The 19,537-nt window shown below is 38.4% G+C and overlaps 6 protein-coding genes across 8 annotated transcripts; 2 read left to right on the plus strand and 4 right to left on the minus strand.

Moving 5' to 3' along the window:
* On the plus strand, positions 1-2,993 carry LOC147276203 (uncharacterized). Its single transcript, XM_086253613.1, has 14 exons — positions 1-189; positions 292-351; positions 461-562; positions 770-850; positions 949-1,067; positions 1,167-1,268; positions 1,392-1,508; positions 1,688-1,756; positions 1,967-2,033; positions 2,130-2,183; positions 2,274-2,363; positions 2,447-2,509; positions 2,580-2,618; positions 2,874-2,993. The coding sequence occupies exons 1-14, from the start codon at positions 1-3 to the stop codon at positions 2,991-2,993; spliced, it is 1,272 nt and encodes a 423-aa protein (XP_086109739.1).
* Positions 2,994-3,377: 384 nt separating this feature from the next.
* On the minus strand, positions 3,378-7,256 carry LOC147276204 (alpha/beta-Hydrolases superfamily protein). Its single transcript, XM_086253497.1, has 13 exons — positions 7,064-7,256; positions 6,889-6,946; positions 6,731-6,786; positions 6,391-6,491; positions 6,162-6,231; positions 5,715-5,784; positions 5,236-5,292; positions 5,043-5,110; positions 4,855-4,935; positions 4,548-4,625; positions 4,209-4,364; positions 3,819-3,971; positions 3,378-3,576 (listed from the first exon to the last, which is right to left on the minus strand). The coding sequence occupies exons 1-13, from the start codon at positions 7,217-7,219 to the stop codon at positions 3,490-3,492; spliced, it is 1,191 nt and encodes a 396-aa protein (XP_086109623.1). The 5' UTR covers positions 7,220-7,256; the 3' UTR covers positions 3,378-3,489.
* A 538-nt stretch (positions 7,257-7,794) lies between these two features.
* LOC147276205 (bacterial hemolysin-like protein) lies at positions 7,795-10,860 on the plus strand. The gene is made up of 9 exons (XM_086253498.1): positions 7,795-7,919; positions 8,108-8,189; positions 8,315-8,394; positions 8,623-8,725; positions 8,846-9,002; positions 9,221-9,349; positions 9,588-9,674; positions 10,269-10,313; positions 10,677-10,860. Exons 1-9 carry the CDS (start codon positions 7,808-7,810, stop codon positions 10,857-10,859), a joined length of 978 nt encoding a protein of 325 aa, XP_086109624.1. The 5' UTR covers positions 7,795-7,807; the 3' UTR covers position 10,860.
* Positions 10,861-10,999: 139 nt separating this feature from the next.
* On the minus strand, positions 11,000-12,645 carry ATG10 (autophagocytosis-associated family protein). 3 transcript variants are annotated; one of them, XM_086253500.1, is made up of 5 exons: positions 12,294-12,645; positions 12,115-12,183; positions 11,909-12,014; positions 11,639-11,736; positions 11,000-11,396 (listed from the first exon to the last, which is right to left on the minus strand). In XM_086253500.1, exons 1-5 carry the CDS (start codon positions 12,492-12,494, stop codon positions 11,187-11,189), a joined length of 684 nt encoding a protein of 227 aa, XP_086109626.1. In that variant the 5' UTR covers positions 12,495-12,645; the 3' UTR covers positions 11,000-11,186. The 3 variants fall into 3 exon arrangements, with proteins under 3 accessions (XP_086109626.1, XP_086109625.1, XP_086109628.1); XM_086253499.1 differs by having other exon boundaries at positions 12,273-12,645; XM_086253502.1 differs by having other exon boundaries at positions 11,236-11,473; positions 12,273-12,645.
* Positions 12,646-12,752: 107 nt separating this feature from the next.
* Positions 12,753-15,400, minus strand: LOC147276207 (Rhodanese/Cell cycle control phosphatase superfamily protein). Its single transcript, XM_086254415.1, has 4 exons — positions 14,657-15,400; positions 14,267-14,369; positions 13,529-13,750; positions 12,753-13,318 (listed from the first exon to the last, which is right to left on the minus strand). The coding sequence occupies exons 1-4, from the start codon at positions 15,379-15,381 to the stop codon at positions 13,271-13,273; spliced, it is 1,098 nt and encodes a 365-aa protein (XP_086110541.1). The 5' UTR covers positions 15,382-15,400; the 3' UTR covers positions 12,753-13,270.
* Positions 15,401-15,719: 319 nt separating this feature from the next.
* ATSPO22 (Tetratricopeptide repeat (TPR)-like superfamily protein) lies at positions 15,720-19,482 on the minus strand. The gene is made up of 5 exons (XM_086254300.1): positions 17,719-19,482; positions 17,420-17,609; positions 17,308-17,340; positions 16,601-17,215; positions 15,720-16,446 (listed from the first exon to the last, which is right to left on the minus strand). Exons 1-5 carry the CDS (start codon positions 19,053-19,055, stop codon positions 15,781-15,783), a joined length of 2,841 nt encoding a protein of 946 aa, XP_086110426.1. The 5' UTR covers positions 19,056-19,482; the 3' UTR covers positions 15,720-15,780.
* Between the last annotated feature and the right edge of the window lie 55 nt (positions 19,483-19,537).

Genomic DNA, 19,537 nt, shown 5'->3' on the forward strand with positions numbered 1-19,537 from the left:
ATGATATATACATACCCTTTAATTTTCTTTGGTTCATATATATGTTTTCTTCTTTGCTCTTGGTTTCAGATTTCTCCTAAGGACCCTAAAAGAAGGAGGTTCTTTCATTGCAGTTTGCTTGCTTCTATGGCTCTGCTTTCTGCAGGTTTCTTCATTTGCAGCCAATTTGTTGTCACAGATTATAAAGAGGTAGGCAGTAGGCTCCCTATGATTGCATATATATGAATAGTTGCCCTTTTTTGCTCTTAACATGGCATTTTTAGTACTAATTAAAAGGCATTTCATTCACAGAGGTTTCTATCTTGGGGATTGGTTGATGCTATGCAAAATGCAATATCTAAGAATTGTGAGGTTTGTTGCTATGGTACATGATTTTTGTTTTCTCTGCAATATATATATGTAATGGCTGATATTTGTACTTTTGAATTTGTGATTAATGCTGTCATACATGCATATTCAGAATCAATGCAGGCCTGATGGAATTGAGGGACTGCCTAAAGGTATTGTTTCCAAGACCTCTGACTTGGTAATGCAACCGTTATGGGGCCCCAGAAATAAAAAGGTGAGCCAATATTTATATGTTGATTGCAGTAATACCATAGCTTTTTCAGGGTACATGAGAAGTTGATAGTTGGATTTAATTTAAATCTCATTCAGCTGCACTTACAGTGGATATGCACTGAATAGGCTTGTCAGTAATGCAATTTTTTACTGCTCACTGGCTATCTGATTTGAATGTTGACGTATGCTCTGCACTCCTTTTGCTTAGAACTCAAAGTCATCAACAAACTTATTGGCTATTGCAGTTGGAATCAAGCAAAAAGAAAGTGTGAACAAGATTGTAAAGAAGGTAAAGGAACCATATTGCTCATCATATACTGTTTTTATTCTTTTCTTTCTTTTTTGAATTCACTGGATTCAATTTCTTCTTTTACTTCAATTTTACAGTTTGTATTAAGTGATTTCATTGTCATGCTATTTCATTACGATGGTCATGTAAATGAGTGGAGGGATTTGGAATGGAGTGGTCGGGCCATACACGTGTCTGCTATGAATCAAACTAAGTGGTAATGGTGCCTAGCCGAAAGTCTAAATTAAATTTTGTACTTGCTCAGATTTGCCTAGTGAATTCTAGAGACCTGATTAGGTATCGTTTTCTTACTTAGGTGGTATGCAAAGCGTTTCTTACATCCAGATATTGTTTCTGAGTATGCATACATATTCCTTTGGGATGAGGACCTCGGAATTGAAAATTTTAATGTTGGAAGGTACATGAGATTTTATATGTTTTATGCACTTATGTTGTGAAAAATAGAAGCTATCTGCTGCAGAATATTTATTTGGTAGACATTGTGAAACTGATATTCTGCATCTTGATTTCTTTCATTCAGATACTTATCAATTATCAGAAAAGAGGGGCTTGAGATATCACAACCAGCACTTGACCCTGACAACTCAGAGGTGCATCACGATCTTACAGCAAGAGACAAAAGATCAGAAGTACACAGGTGTTCTGTCTTTCTAAAGAAACTTAGGAGATTTATATCAAACTATATTATGAATTTGAAAGCAGGTTCTAATGAGTAATGATACTTATGTACAGAATTGAATGATTTTATTTATTCTCAGTAAATGTTTCACTTGATATGTTCTAACTTGCTATCTGTATTTGGTGTTGCATTAATAGGAAGATAAATAAGATAATTGGTGGTGGAAGGAGGTGTGATGAAAACAGCACAGACCCTCCATGCACAGGGTAGGAAATTTGCACATTATATATATCTATATATGTGTGCGTTACACACCAATCCATGTATGCATGCATGATTTTATGCGTAGTTCAACATATCCTACATTTTTGGAAGCTTAAAGTTCTCATGCCATCGTGCTAAGAATACATCTGTTATAACTAGTAACATATGTATCTTGGGGTAGAAGAAATGATAATACTACAAACATATGGCAGGTTTGTAGAAATGATGGCTCCAGTTTTTTCAAGAGCATCCTGGCGCTGTGTATGGCATATGATTCAGGTATGCCTTCTCAACTTGTATAAGATTGCATTTGGGGATTCTCAAAATTTTAGCATTTGATTATCTTTTTTCTTAATGTTTTTCCCTGATAAACAGAATGACTTAGTTCATGCATGGGGCTTGGATTTTCAGCTTGGTTATTGTGCACAGGCAATTTCCCCATCCTTTACCTACATTTTTCTTTCCTTTTTTACCTTTTCTCTTGCACCTGTTTCTTATGTCTGAAGCAATTCTTGACAGGGTGATCGAACCCAAAATATTGGAATTGTTGATTCTGAGTACATTATTCATTATGGTCTTCCAACACTAGGGGGTTTGGCAGCAAACAAGGTTCGAAACTTAATACATACAACTCTCTCTCTAATTTGTATAATCTATTTATCACTCACTAATGATTATAATCATCAATGCAGACAAATGCTGAAGCACATGATCAAGCTACTAAAAATATAAGCTTGCCTAGTTCAGGACAACTGGTACCTAATCAAAACTAATGTGCTATTTATACTCGTTTGTGAATTCTGGTTGATAACTTTGAATTTGCAGGCACCATCACAGCCATCTCCATCTGACCCTAGAACTGAGGTAAGATTTATAATGGAATTTCTTTTCTGCACAATTTTTTCTCCTAGCCTGAAGCTTGTAACCTCTTAAAATGCTTAGCATACAAAATATCTGAGCATCATTCAGACATTCAATGAAGTTGATGCTATGAATATGTTCATTCTGCATCTTTGACATATATCAAACTAATCCTGGCCAGTTCAGTGTATGATCCTTTCCGTTTTAGGATGAACTTTGGGATTCCTTGATTCATTGCTCTTGGATTATTTTGGACAGGTGAGGAAGCTATCATTTGTTGAATTAGAGATTTTCAAGAACAGATGGAAAAAGGCAGTTAGAGAAGATAACTGCTGGATTGATCCATACCAAAAGACACCACAGCAGAGTAAACACTAGTGCATAACAGCAGAACCCTGTGTGGTCTATCACAAAAAGATTGGTATCTGACCGGTGACGGCATACACAAATTGGATCACACTTGCATTCGTTAAAATGGTGAAAAGCAGACAATAAAGAAGCTTCCAAAATAGTTTCAACCTTCAAGATTAGATTATTCATTTCTAACACGACATTATGTAAACCTTTTTTTTTTTTTTTTTTTGACTCTCCCAGCAACATATTGATGTATACTGGCATACTGCTACAGTCATATAAGCTTGTAACTGAATTTTCTATTCATTTATACAATTTAAATATAATACACAGTTCAATTCTGGATAGCCAAGGTGGTGTTTGGTTCATGCACATTCTCATATTTGGGAAACATAAGAAACATGGATGTGATTTACCCTTTTTTAAAATTAATTCGCTCAATTTGATTTGAGTCAATTAAGGACAATGCTAAAAAATTTTAGTAATTAAGAAAAATTTTAAAATAAGCAATTACAAAGTATCATAAACCTAATCTTCTTTTTCTGAAAATCCCATAAATGATCTCTCCAAGTTCTTCACCACGATCCTCCTGCACGTGATGGCCTGCCTGCAAACCCCAACAAACGAATTGCATGAGTTCTCAAAACTAACAACCTCAAACAATTGAACAAGGTTAATACAGCAACATTAAGGATTTTATATTTTATGTTAAGCAATGTGTATAAAACGTAGAGCGTGCAAGTAAAACTTCACATATATTATAGTCACATTGTCTGCATCAGAACTTTTAAGGGCAAAAATTGTAAAGCTAAAACTTCTCCCGCATATGTTCATAAAAGAAGACCGTACCATAGGAAGTTCAATAAGCTTGAGTTTTGATTCCTTGCAGAAATCTTCGACTCCATCATAAGTCAACCAGCGGTCTCTTTTGCCCCAACATACTGTCGTTGGAACTTTCCAATTTTCACCTGTCAGTATCATCCTCATTTCCTCTACATATTTCTGCCAGGTAAAGCAACCAGAAGAATAACAGCACAAGAAACAGAATTAGTAAAAAGATGATTTTAGGATGAAAGTTTTTCATGGTAGATTATACCACACTGAATCCATTTTTGACCTATTATTGGCATTCCAAACCTATCTATCTAATACCATGACTAAACCAAAGATTTCCAGTAGAAGAGAATTTATTTAACTCAATAGACAATAAAAAGTAGAAATAATAATAAGAAGGCTCACCTTCAACTCTTTCTTCATGGCCCTGCTAATTGCATTCAGAGCAAACCCAGAGGCCCCAGATGTGAGGTAAGGATTTCTATAAACCATCGCATCATCCTCTTTCATTTTATAAGGTCCGGCACTTGTCAAGGCTTTATCACTAGCCCTTAGAGGATCCTAGTTGAGCACAGAAAGAAGCGTGATCAAGTTTACATCGAGTAAATTCTTTCTGGCCCAACCAATGTATAGTGTAAATATGAAGACAAACATACATGCACATGTGCTCGTACAAGCACAAAAATGCATAAAAATAAAACAAACAAGTTAGATAAAGTGAGAAATTATAAACAACCTTCCTACCTGAGAAAATATTTCACCTAACAGAAAGTTGCTGAATATGGACAAGGTTGATGGAAGGTTGGCATGCTTCGCTGTTAGCTTGAATAAAACAGGATAAAGATCATATAGATTAGATGTACTCGAGAAATAAGGTAGTCATTTCCAAAACATGAAAACCTCATGAAAAATTGTTTAATTTGACCACTTATGTGTGTACCAACTTAATCAATCTTCTGGCAGTCCCAGCATGATCAAAATGATAGAGTATGTACTAGTAAAAGAAGAAAAAACAAAGAAAATGAATGGTAGGTTTCTGGAGAATCCATACAGGAGGATTTAAGAGTATTATGCTGTCAATCTTCTCCTGATGACTGCTAGCATATTTAACAACAACTGGCGCAAAGTATCCCTGAGAAGAAAATCAAAGATCACAAGTTATTTTCAGTTGCATGTTATGCAATAGTTAGTTTTGGCTCATACATACTAACTTATACATGCACTGGAGAAATAAAATACCTGGACAACAAGTGAGACCTTGCCAACAGCAACTTCGTTAATAAATGAATCCAAGGATGATATATACTCTGCAAGCCATAACAAAATTTGACATAAATAAAAGTTTTATTGTTTTGGATATTAAATTAGTAATTGTAGTATAGAAACTAATCTTAAGCTTTCATCTTCCCTCATTAAGACCAAAATCAATTACCATTCAGAGTGTAGTCAAAGCCATATTTGGGTTGAGGTTTATCTGAAAATCCAAAGCCTGTAATTGAAGGGGAAAAACACAGGAATATCTTTGGCTTAGCATACAATAAGTTGGAATCATAATGAGAGATGCTATGTGGCATGAACTTCTGAGGCAATTGAACTGTTTTTCAAGCAAAGCCAGAACTGTTTTTCAAGCAAAGCCAAACTAAATTGCACAAGAAGTTTCTTCTTGCTACACACACGCACATGTATAAATCCATATTCAGAGCACATATTCCAATACACTTAAGTGTAACCACTGCTTGTAATTGTTTTAGTATTATATATGCACAATGATAGATAATGCCAAAAATCAGTTTCCCACGATTTGCCCAAAATCAACATATGAAATAAGAAATCACAGAGGTTAAACTGCTAAAAAGAAGTACAATTGAGAATGTCAACTAAAATTCACAATGAGCTGAACTATGGTCTTACCCAGCCAATCAAAAGCAATTGCGTGATAGTCTTTAGAAAGTATGGGAAGAACTTTGCGGTAAGAGTATGCCTGATGATTTGAACACATTTATGAATAAGGAACCAAGTCCAATTACACTAGCTAATCAATTATATCTTGCAATTCGCATCAGCATTCTTTTTATGAAGTTTACAACAACATATGCCAGGAACATAATAAAATCTTTAGGCCGGAAGACAAAACAGTCTGAAGGCATACTATATATCCATAGATGGTAACGCTAAAATGGATATTTCAAGCAGCATTTCTATTAAAAAAGAGAAAATAGCATAAAAGTAACTGGATTAAACTAAAATCGATGCAGATGATTTGTATTAAGTTAAATTAAAATGAATCATACAGATACAGCACAAAGATGGTAGAACCGTAGAAGCCTTCCTACTATTGACAAATTAAGACTCACTCACCTGAGAAGGGAAACCATGAATTAATATAACTGAAGGATTATCAGCACTTCCGGATTCAACGCAAAACCATCTATTGCACAAAATCATATATATAGAGCATGTTTCAATTGGTAAACCCTGCAAATAATCCAATTTCATTGTCTGCATGCCACAGAGACATATAAACACAACATTATCATGTTTCAAATATGTCAGCTAGTAGTCCCCTAAAGACAATTTATAAATTTACCTGAAAACGTCAGTGGAGGCCTGAGAATCAGCACCCATTGCAAGTCCAAAAATTGGATCTTTTGCCTTCTCACCAGATCCAAGAACAGTATAAGCTTTCACCTACAAAAAAAAAAATTATATGATAAAAAAAAATTCTTTCTTTTACTCTGACATATGATGACAATGGTATCCTAATAAACACTGCAAAGCTAGGCAAATACAACAGCCATATGGTGGGATTTCACCCAAAAGTACTAGAAGGTCAAATTAAACTGGGGTTTTAATTTTCTTTTAACTGGTTAAATTAGCAAAAATAATAAAAAGGAAAAAAGAAAAAGAAAAATAGGAATAGGACTCACTAGCTTCCCTTGCTTAAACCATTCATCAGAAGGACTTGGCCCATCAGAATACTTTCCTGTCAAAAACACCCACATTTCAATTGGCTTCTTAACACACACAGTTAACATTTAGAAAAGAAAAGGAGAACTGGGATTTGGGAAGAGAATTAAGCAACTACCTCCACTGAAAGAAAAGCCATCACCCACTTCAACAGGAGCATCTATGAGATAATAATCCTGGCACAAAAGTATGGTAAGGAATCAAATCAATATAATAAATAAAATGAACATGCAAGGGTCAACTTTTGCATCATCTGAGAGCCTTAATGAATAAAATCAAACAAAGAAGCACACCTCATCGCTGCCATTGGATCTGCAACTGAGTTTGAGAGGCTTCTTGTGGTCCTTACCACTACCAAAAAGTGATAGGGAAGCAGGAACAGGATTGTGGAGAAAGGGTTGGAGTTTATGAGAGTAACAAAGAGAAGGGGTTTTGGCTTGGGTTGCCATGCTTCATATGCTTTGCTTGTAAACTGTAATAACGGTTGCAAGGCGGGAGAGAGAGGCTCTTTTAACGGTCAGTTTTAACATGAATGGTGGGTCAGGCCTTTGGGGATAGACATTTTCTGGTCCTCATCCTCTGTGTAACACCACACACATGTTTTTCAAGCATATAGTATAAATTTATTCCGAATCTGCATTTTTTTTTATTGTGATGATTTTATATTTATGTTCAAACCGACATTTCGGATTTAAACTTTATTATTTAAGATTTAAATTAAAAATATAATCAAATAAAAAGTTTAGAACGACCTGATTTTAAACAAAAGTACAATATTCATGCAAAAATCATTTATTTTTGTATCATATATAAAATTATTCATGTAATTATTGATATAATATCAAAGGTACGAATGTTGAATATTGAATTCATGAGTTGGGCTATAATAGCTAAGCCCAATCATAACCTGAACTGAACTGTCAAGTGTCGGCCCAATTACAAACCCAACGGGCCAACCCGATCCAACCGCCAAGAACAAATTACTCAAACAAGCATTGGCCCGCAGCCACTAGCTGCTGGTAGGCAGAGAATCAGAGATGGCTGCACTTCAGCTTCTCAAGTTTCCAAATCACACCATCATCTCCCGCCATTTTAGCAGAACTTCAAGCTTCTCTTTTCTATCCCAATTCAACTCACATAAGCTCCCTGGTACTTCTCTTTTCCTCCAACTATTGTTGTTTCTATTATATAATTCTCAAAAGTACTTCCTTTTTCTTTTTCTTTGGGTAATTTTCACAAACACCTGTTGGTTCTGTGACAAGTGTCTGTTTTTCATCTAACAGTTTAAATCTCATTTCTTTAATTTTTTTTTTCTTTTTTTTTTTTTTTATGTTCAGCAAGATGGGTTAGGGTGCCAATGCATAGTCCATGCAGAAGCTTTGCTGCTGTGAGGTTAGCAAAGGTTCCACCACCAAAGAAGTAAGCTTTTTTACTGCTCAAAACCAAAATGTATAATTTACCCATTTTGTAATTAGTGTTAAGTTTTGGTCCCAGAAGCCCATTTGTATATAATCACTGTTGTGCTTGACCAATGACATTTTCAGAAAGAAGAGGCTGGATGAGGTATGCCTTGAAAGGTTTCAACAATATAGCCGAACCTTCATACAGTCATGGATCTTACAAGGTGAGCTGTACAATTGATTTACAAAAAACCCACCTAAGAAACAAGCTGGGTATAGTTTTCTACTGGTGTGCATTGTTCAGTCGCATAATTCATGACTATACGACTCTTCAACTTTAGTCTGTGTTAGTAAAAATTTGTGATGCGCAATACTTTTATCTTGTATGTATGCTGTTATGTAATATAACATTGAAGGGACTTAACTTTATTTGTTCACGTTTGCTGGTGTAGGGAAAGTATTTGTGGATGGAAAAGTGGTCAACAAAGCCGGAACTCCAGTCTCTGAAAAAGCTGTTGTGCAGATAATGGCTGAAGTCCCAAAATATGTATGTAGGTGATTACTTCACTTTAGCAAACCAACTTACACTTCATTATACTGGAATTCATTTATGCACCAACTTTGGTCTTTGGTGAGACCTCTAATGCTGATGTGTTCTTCTATTTGTCCTTCCAGAGCAGGACACAAGTTAGAAGCTGCCATTGAACAGCTAGATATTGATGTTTCTGGCAAAGTAGCTCTTGATTCAGGGTTGTCAACCGGTGGATTTACTGACTGTTTACTTCAGTACGGTGCATCATTTGTTTATGGAGTTGATGTAGGTTATGGACAGGTAATACAATTATCTGGTAGTAAATTAGGTTTTGTTCTATACACTGAAACTGTAGGTTTGTCAGTAGAGTTGCAGTTTTTTTACTACTTTTCACAAATGGAAAACATACAGATGAAGTTGCATTACCCATGGCCCATGCCCTTCTTCTCTCTGATATCTTGTACTCTGCACCTCGATCATTGGGGTTTCTTGATTTCTTATGGATGTTGCTTCATTAGGTGGCGGAAAAAATTCGACGGGATGAACGTGTCAGTGTGATAGAAAGGACAAATTTAAGATACCTTCCTGGACTCCCGCAAAGAGTTGATTTGGTCACTTTAGACCTTTCATTCATCTCTATTTTAACGGTAAGCTGTCAAATCCTAGTATATGTATCATTGCTCTATGTCTGGCTGCATTGACTGCTTTCAATCTCTCTTTTATTTTCTATGAGGGGTGTTCTGAAGGATTTTATGCTTGTCTAATTCTAATTATTCTTATCTTCTCTATGAATTTCCTGTATTGTATTTCAAAGGCTAGTTAGCTTCTTTCACTATGATGCTGTGGGTTTTTCTTGGATGACAGCTTCTTTTTATTTGGAAGCAGGTCATGCCTGCTATAGTCAATGTGATGAAAGAAGAGGTGACATTGGTCACCCTGGTTAAACCTCAATTTGAAGCTCGCAGACAACAAGTAAGAAAATAGTTTTCTATCAACCAGTAGTTACCTTTTGAAGCTAATTCAGGTTCATTTTTGTCACGAAATGTAGAAAGTGTAGCAGAGATATCAAGATAGGGAAGGAGGTACCTTCCTTGTCTGGATTACAACACCAATACCAATTTAACTGTTATTTTTATTTTTAAAGAATACCCTTATAAGCAGTATAATTATGTAGCATCATCCACTTACTTCTGGATGTTCCAGAATAATAACTATTTCCTTTGCATGTGTTTGCACCATTATGTATAAGAAAGCTGTGCTTGATTTGTTCAAACAAATTTTTCTCCTTATACAAAGCCATATATAAAGCTTAGAGAGTTTATAGGTCTACATTTATAAGTTTATAAATTTTCTGTACTCCTTATGTGCCCAATGCATGGAACACTTTTTATTTAGGTTGCATGTTGGTTTTCAGTACTTTTAGAGAGATGGAAAATTTAGAACCTCCTTATGATTTCAAGTTCATTTGCACAGTGATAAGAGAAAGATCAATCTTCTCCTTATAATTTTAGTACTTTTTGAGAATAGGCATTTGTGTTTAAATGCAGAAGTTCATTTTCTTTGCAGGTAGGAAAAGGTGGGATTGTGAGAGATCCATTAGTCCATCAAGAAGTAAGCATTTCTTCCTTGTTTTATTTGGTTTTCTTTCTTTCAGCCCAATATCTCAAATAGCAATATTTCTTCTTCATCTTTTTCTTAATATTCTTTTTCCTTAACAACTGTTATGTAGCCCTAATAGAGGCCTAATATATGCCTCCATTGTGTTTGGCTGTTTCACTAATTGTGAGTTCAACAGTTTCAAGATCTTGCGACATAATTGTCCAATTGAAAAGCCAACTTTACTCAACCACTTAATTTCAAAGATGTGCTGACTACCCCACACCTTGTCAGAAAGTGAAACAAACCCTTTTTTTCATTATTTGCTGGCAAATGGAATGAAATACAGCTTGGTATTGATTAAGTTTTATTGTATAGGTGCTCGAGAAGATTATTAAGGGTGTAGAGAATTTTGGATTTAGCAGCAATGGATGGATTGAGTCTCCTCTTAAGGGTGCTGAGGGCAATACAGAATTTCTGGTTCACTTTACTCGAACAGCTGAGAGAAGTGCAGATACAGCTGTGGGAAGTGCAGATACAGCTGTGAGAAGTGCAGATTAACTTAAAATGCAATATGTGACAGAATCTGTTCATTGGGCATGAATATGAACCTGCCATTAAGGAGTGCCATGAAATGGAAGATGAAGTAGCAATGGCATCACCCAATTGTCCAGGGTCTAGATGTTACTTGTAAATTGTAATTCATGAATAAGCTTCTTTGAAAAGGCTTTTCTTTAGAATTGCAAGTCTGAATACATAAAATGACCTGATTTGTCCTATTTACTTCATTGGCAAGTACAATATATGCTCTTCCCTTTTGAGATTGTGATTTGAGGAAGACAGTTTTAGCATATGAACCTTTTAAACTCTTGTTCATAGAATAGATCTTCATTCACAACTCTTTTGATGGTTCAGCATTTCACAAGGGATTCTAACACCAACCACTTGACCAACAACTGAGAGCCAAGACACCAAATATTGTTCAACTGCTACTCCATTTTTAGCCTGAGATTCATCACCGAGGAAAAGCAGTTTCATCCACTCGCTGGTCCCACATGGATGTAACTTGTACCATGGTCTATTCAAGTGTGGATGCTCCTACAGATACCATATTCAGATACTTGATTAAATATTGGCAGCTCCAAAGATTGTTCATCACACAAGTGAAAATTTGGCTGCACAAACAGATTTAGAAAGAACAGAAAGCATGCATCCAGAGATAAGCAAAGACAAAAAGGAAGTGCCTATTGCACTCATGCACTGTGGCTGGTGATGTAACACACTCATTATAACAAAATGAATGCAATGAATATTACTTTGAAGAACGTAGTGTAGTGTACCTCCTGAGTTATAAATGTCCATTTTGATTCCAGTAACACCTTTGCTGAGCATGCAGGTAGGTCTTTTTCAATTTCATCCAATGCCAAAGGTTGTCCATCTATATCATTCACAAAAAAGCAATAGTTTATATGGTATAAAATTACAAATAAGAGATTGACATTAGTAGGCATATGTAAGTGATTCATTAATATAGTTTTATCTTTTAGTCAAATAATGTATCAAGCTCAAACTGCAAACCAACCCAAGTTCCCAAAAAGAGATTAACATACCAATGCTGTACCCACGAAAATATAGCACAGGAACCCGATATGAATCACTGTACACTATATGGAAATCATAGTAACATTCTTGAACACTGTTGGTCTCAGTCTCAACCTTGCAAATAGGAAAAAAGAAAATGACAAATACACGAGTGGTGATGAGATACAAATACAATTGAAGACTTGACATAGAATAAGCTCAGTTATACACTTACAAGAGTGGCATTATCAATGGGGTCAAGCTCTTCTTCTTCTTCAGTCCGAGTCATTTCATCAACTGCTTCCTGTAAACAACATTAACAAACCATGAGAGTTTTCTAAAATATCAATTCTGCTATAATTTAAAAAGCTCATTGATCATTAGCTGTTATACCTGAGATGAAAGCACGTGTACCTTACTTGACCCAAGAATGCTCATCTTCTCCAGCGACAAGTAGCCCTTCACCTGAGAGAGATGGGAAGGTTGTTTAGCACAAGGAGCCCACTTCCATGGAGGAAAAGCAGGGTTGAATTCTTTCCATTTCTCGGTAAAAGCACGTGCAGCTACACAGAAGTCACGTGACGAGAGGGTTCCATCCCATGTCAAAACATCCATAAATCAAAGCTTGATTAAATTGGCAGCTAAGTGGGTTCAGAGTCTCATGCGTTTGAAGTGGTTGGTGGCGATTGTGAGTGGTACTGCAAATTGGGGATGGCGGGTTGCTGGGTATTATTCGCGGGTCACGGTTTTTTTAGGTTCTTTTACAATCGGGTCTGAAAATCGTTCCTGTGCTCTGCTTCAAGTACTGTTTTATAATCAAAATGGAAGGGACAACTGGACAAGTACTGTTTTCCGTCAAGTACGACACGTCGTTTCTATTGTCATTTTGAACTGCTGTTTAATGAAAGTTGGTTTGTTTAAGAGTTGGGTTGGGGGTTGTCCTTTATTACTTGTCGTTCGTTCGTGTGTTTAAGAACTGGGTTCCCTTTGTGCACTTGGGAAACATACACATTTTAGTTCTGAAGCAGACAAATATAGGCCTTTCAAACTTCAATTTTTACGGTATTTATAGTTATGTATGAACCCCAGTATAATAGAGAACTGTGTGCTGGATACACTTTTCCACTGCAATGATCGCCATTTTAGTACCTTGGGACAAATGTTTAGCTCAACAAACACTCAGGTTACATTAGTGACAAAAAATTATACAACTGATATGAGAAATCAGAGCTAAGACTTTACTGCCACTAAGGGATACAAGAGCACTCATTTTCTCAATATCCCTCTCCATCTAATAAATATGAAACTAATGATTGTCAAAACTTATAAAAGAATGTGCTTCACCCGATAGGAGTTGCCACTTCTGAGCAATACCAGTCACAACATCAATTTCAGGGCTTCGATGGAGTTGGGGAAGATGGTGGTTTCAAATCTGGGTACTGCATCCAAAAAACCACAAAGAAAAAAAAATAAACAAACAAACAGAAAAACCGGGAATGTAATTTGCATCAAATGTTGAGGGTGTACTCATGCATGAGTTTTAGGAAGGTAGACATAAACTGTGGTTACATGTAAATTTTGTACGCATAAAATAAGTGTTCCTGAAACAATTTGTTGTAACAAGTCATGAATTCAGAAGCTGATCATACACTTGGGTAGGGAGAGGATGATCTAGAGCCATTTTTCACATGTGGCACAGAGTCTGTGGACTTGGTTATGCGTCCATTGTCCACCCTTTGACCAGAAGAGGCAGCACCATTGCTGTCTTCCTTTCCCTGAACAACACCTCCATTCATCCCAGTTTCTTGTGATTTTACCTTCTTCTTGGGGTAGATATGCATAGAAGGTGGCAAAAGAGTTTCTTGTGATTCCTGAGGAGGAAAAAAGTAGAGTAAACAGAAATTCTAATAAAGCGAAATTGACCAAATTACTTGGCAACTCCTTGAGTGAAAACTGTAGCCTCAAAATTCTTATATGCAATTACTGAATGGTCTTTAAAACAACCTAGAAGCAATTTCAAACCCATGCAGAGAATCATTTCACTAGGCAACTTGGAAATTTTACTATAATTATGCAGTTAGAAGTACACAATTGAAAATTCAAATTCTGCCTATGTATATAATACTTGCATTTGTATGGTGCAGGTACACATTCAGAAATGGGGAAATTTGCCTCAATATAGAATAATAGAGTTCTCTGCATAGGATTTTTCTATCGTGATCTTAAACATCCAACCAAGTCAATCAAAGTTAATGGAACCATATACTCCTGATGGCATATAATTAAACAAATTTAGATCAAAATGGAACTCCCTGGACAGAAACTAAAATTTAAGTAATAGATAACACGGAAGATGTAGCAAGTAGAAGGAAAGAAAAGAAGCTTACCAACCACCCCTTTGTGCCTCCAACCCCGCCCTTGATTGCATAAGCCTCTTTGAAACCATTCTTGATCAGTAACTCAGCCACTTTGATAGAAATACCATCAAAACTACCTTACAACAAGAGAAGCTGATATTGAAATTACAGATACATTTAAACCCAATATAGGAAATCAATATTTGAAACTCTGAAGCTAGACAATCATCACAGACATATACTTAATAAAGCATCCAATTCAAGAAAATTAGGGGAAAAAGAGGTGACAGTAAGACAAGAACAACAACAGACTATAACTGTTTCTATCTTTGAACGACATGAGCTTCTGCTTAGTACTTAGTATTCGGAAATCATAAAACCATGTAAAAGACGATGCTAGAGCAAAAGTTTTACACTTACTTGCCCAGGACACAGACGACAGTGTCTGCTGGGTTCCCAAAGTTCTCTAAAACCTTTTTTGCAAACCCATCTTCATCACCCTCAGAAAACTGAACCTGCACTGCACCCTTGTTCAGAATCTTCAAATTTGGAGACTTGAGAAACTTCAAACTCTTCTCGTCCCTAATATCCAACAGCTGAACATTCGGGTCATCTCGGAGTTTCCGAAATGCGTCAATGACAGAGATAAACTTGTATTTTCTCAAATACTCTTGAACTAGAGGTATAACAACCAGCCAAATGAACGTACACCCAGCAACAAAAAATGGGTATCTATTGAAAAAATCGTCAATTGAGACTAAGATTGATTCCAAGTTTATTTTGTCCGAAGCTTGCTCAGTTGAGGAGACTGCAGCTTCAGAAGCAAAACAAGGAAGAGTGATAGCAGTGGTTGCAATGAGCTCAGTGAGAACAAAGGAGAGCTGGGTTCTTGGTAAGGTTTGGGAAAAAGGAGAGGCTTTGAGAAGCAAAAGTGGGGTTTGGAGAGGGTTTGAGGGTTGGGTGTGAGGGATGTTTTTGCTAGAGGAAAAATGGGTGTGGTGAGAATTGAATGGTTGGGAAGTAACAATGGAGGTAGCAGTGGAGTTTTGGGGAAGAGAGATTGGTCCGGAGGTGACTGGTTTCTGGGTTTTGAGGTGGTTTTGGAATGGTAGAGAACAGGAGAGGTTCATGGAAAGAGACTCCATGGGAGAGGAAACCAGAGAGAGAGAGAGAGAGGATAAGGCCAAGTTGGGAAAGGAAAGGATGGTCATTGGACGATCGAGTTTGGGTACTATTGTAAAAATGGCCCATGTTCCATGGGTATAGCCCAATTATATATTTGGGCCGGGACCCTCTGAAAATGGCAATATGAACTGTTTCATACTTTCATGTTGTAGAGGTAGTAATTTTAGATACATACAAGTCTAATACAAAATTAAAGAGTTAGGATTAACTATTACTTGAAATGAACCATAATCGAATACTCGAATAGTGAATCTTTAATACAATATAAGATGAGAGTAAAACTATCCGAGGACTGTGTAGAATGCACCCATAATTTCCTATACAAGAATGTCCACCATATCTCCTATACAAGACACACATTATACTACTAGCTGAGGTTTGTTTTCACCATCATTTGGGGCACAAAATTTCTTCTCAAAGTCATTAATGAAATCCTCCATGCATGCCCTGTAAGTCTCCATTCCAGGAACATGCTTAGCAAGTTGCAAACCCACATCCATCCATTTTCTTGCCACATCAATCTGTCCAAGCCGCACAGGCAGTGATGCCCTGTTCCATGCTGTCATGGCTAGCCATTTTCCCTCTTCAGTGGGATACTCACTGTCCTTCAGTCCCACCATTATTCGGTATGCTTGCTTGTACATACTATAAACTGCATCGTCATCTGTATCGCCCTTGTGAATGCTGGTCACTGCAATGAGCTTCCGAACAGTGAGAGCCACATTTTCGTACTCTGGCGAGGAGGAAGAGAGGAAGGCCGAGAGGCATTCCTTTAGAGCAAAGGTGGCGACTTCATGATTTGACCGGGGACCTTGTGAAGCACTGAGGCCAAGCTGAAGGAGGTACTTGGGACTGCAAGCCTTTGAACTAGCAAAATTCTTCACAAGCTGTAGTTGTGCTCCTAAATCATTGAGCCTTCCATGTATATCATAGGCACAAAAGGTGTAGATGAAGTAGAGGTCAGGCTCAATGGTGGTAATTTTATCACCATTAAGTTGAGTCCCAGGTGAGATTGACTTTAGTATCTTCATAAATACAAGAATGCCATTAGGAGGAGCAAGCAGATCCTCAACATAGAGTAATATGAAGCATATTAATACATAAAATACAGCGCAAAGTTATCACTAGTCATATATATTATATTCGGATAAATAAGGCATACAATTTGCTAATCCTTACCTTTCCTGCTCTATCTAGCAGTTCTACAGCTTGTTTCACTTCACTTTCAGGCAATGTGGTGTTCCTCTGATTCTCTGAAGCTATAATTGCAGATACAGCCAGTATTAATGATTTGCAGACCATATTTTCTTCTACTTGCCCATCAACCAGAAACCCATAAAAATCTGATGCCAGACTCAAGAATTCGGCACACAGTTCATAACTTTTCGCCTTCCCAGTTTTCGTCCCAAGATTCCATGAAGTCACAGCAAACCAATTCCTTTCCCGTCTTCCGACCTCCCCTGTGCCAAAAAAGCTATTAGGCCCAAGCTCAGATGCGCGGTTATGAACACGTTTGACAAACTTGAGGACTTCAAGCTCATTCCCAGGTTCTTGAGTAAGGATTGTGACCAAGGTGCGTAGAACTACAACTTCAGTTGTTGGCATGGATTTCCCTGGGGCATAAAAGTTAAGCATATTTGATAGAGAGGCAACTGCTATAGGAAGAGCACGGCAAGCAACAGCTTCATGGGCTGCAAGGGAGAGGAAGTCCGGTGTAAAATCAAGGCAGGTAGTCATTGCCTGAATCTGATTAATAGCACCATTCTGGTCTTTCTTCTGCAGATAAATCTTGAACTGCAGAAACACTAGGATGCATCAAGCTGCATAGAACTAGTAATAAGATGTCATAACATTGAATATTGAATATAACAATGACAAATGGGTACCTTTAGGAAGGCTGAAGCTATATTAGGTTCAAGCTGCAGAGACAGAGAAGGCATTAATAAGTAGAAAAATCAAATTCCCAAAACTTTATCTTGTATATATAATTAAGGAAACCTTTTCAGCCTCGTTAATGTATTCTTGTGCTTGATCAAGCTGGCAGAGACCTAGATGGCAGAGACACAAAACTCTAAAGCCCTTGGCTCGGAGAATTCTATTTTCTATGTCAAATGGAATATAAAGCATTGCTTTCTCAAACATTTCTGCACTTGTTTCGTAATCTTTTGATCGAAAATGGTCAGCAGCACTGTAAAATTCAGACAAGAAAATGATTGAATTGAATACTTAAACAACCAGAAACAATCCAAGACTAAAATTCAGATAATGAAATGATTGAATTGAATATATGAGTGTACCAATTCCAGAGCACCGCATGCATTGCTGCTCTCTGCTTGGCTGCAGCCTCACCAGCGAAGAGTGCCACCACTCGCTCGTCAGATACAAGCTCCGCCACCACTTTAGCCCTCACTCTCAAACCCTCGCCGCCACCGTCGCCGCCGGCATCTCCAACCACCCTGTGGGCCACCCTAACAGCAGCGCTGGCGCTGACGTGGCACCTTCCCAGCAGCCCCAAAAACACTCCCTTTGTGGTCTCTGCTCCGGCGGTTCCAGCCGCCTCAAAGTAGGCCTCCACGGCCGACACCCAAACTCCCTCAGGAATGCCCTTATTTACTACCATGCCCCTGAGCTCCTTCTCGGCCTCCCCGTACTTCCCCAACCCCAACCAGGCCTTCATGGCCAGCACGGGAAGGCTAGGATGCTGATCCCCACTGTCGCCTTCCCTCAACACCCTCACGCACTTGATCGCGTTCTCGAACTCGCCCATCTGCAAATGGACGGCCGAGATGAACCGCAGCGTCTTCGACCTCATGCCCTTGAGGTTCACGGTCTCTTCGCGTGTTCTCGCCGCACGCAATCCTCTCTCGTAGAGATCCAGAGCCTCGTTCATGAGCTTCAACGCTTCGTTCAGAGCATTTCTCTCACTATTGGCCAACGTGCTCTTTCCGAACATCGAGTACTGGTAAGCGAGCGCTTTGTAGTGCTCGGGCGACCCGAATAGCAAGCTCTTGGCCCGGTTCAGCAACGCGACCGCGAGATTCCGGTCCGAGACTTCCCAGGCGGTTCGCGACCTGGCGATATTCAAGTCCAGCAGAAGCTTTCTCTCTCCGGCATCGGAGATCGCATCGAGATCGGCCTTAGAGACGAGATCGGTGGCTCTCTCGAAGCACGACGAAGCGAGATCGAACTTGCGAAGGTCGTGCCAGATGAGGCCAGTCTTGTGGTAGAACGAGGCGGACTTGAGCTTCGGGGAAGGGACGCCGGAGACGTCGCCGGCATTAAAGAGGAGGTCGGCGGCGACTTGGCGGAGCTTGGCATGCTCTTCAGCTTTGGAGGGAGGGAGAGAGCGGAGCGAGGCGGTGTTGGAGAGGTCGACGCATGCGTTCCATAGGCGATAGCTGAGCTTCCAGATGACGAGCTTGAGAGAGTTCGGGAACGGAGCGAGCTGGCTCAGTTGAGTCAAAGTTCGCCGGAGATCGCCAGAGATTGTGTCCGGTGTGATCTGGTCTGGGGAGAGGTTCTCGGCTTGCTTGATTGAGGACTCGATTTGGTAGATGAGATGTTGATGCGATTGCGATTGGGAGTCGTGGTGGCTTTGCCGGAGCTCCGGCGTTGATAGCTCGGCGATCCTCATTCGTGTTTGGCGGGAATTTGAATATGGAGGGTCTTTTTCTGGAGGTAGACAAACTTTTGTTTTGAATTTTGGAGGAGAATTCGTTACGATTAGACGACTCTCAATAAAGAGTCGTACGAGATACAAGACTGTTTTATCCCTCTAAACTGGGCTGGGCTTGGGCTTTTTAACCTCTCTTTGTCTTCCAGCTGATGACACGTGGCACATCTTGAATAATTGTTACAACATCGGCATGTACGACACCGTTTCATTCTGTCCATGGCATCACTGTTTTATCCCATTTATTATTTGAATAACAACCTAATTAGGCTTTTTTTAGTGCTTAGCTAATTTTTTGAGATCAAGCCTTAATTGAATTGAAATGGGTCCCACATTCAGCAAAAGCCATTAAGCCAAGGTCAACAATAGCTGGGGACTGTTTGAAATTGGGCCATTATTGGCACCCCCATGGCTTCACAAGAATAGCTTTGCTCCAAAATTTC

This window comes from Dryas octopetala, chromosome 8, assembly GCF_963921425.1.
Source record: "Dryas octopetala chromosome 8, drDryOcto1.1, whole genome shotgun sequence".
Lineage (NCBI taxonomy): Eukaryota > Viridiplantae > Streptophyta > Magnoliopsida > Rosales > Rosaceae > Dryas > Dryas octopetala.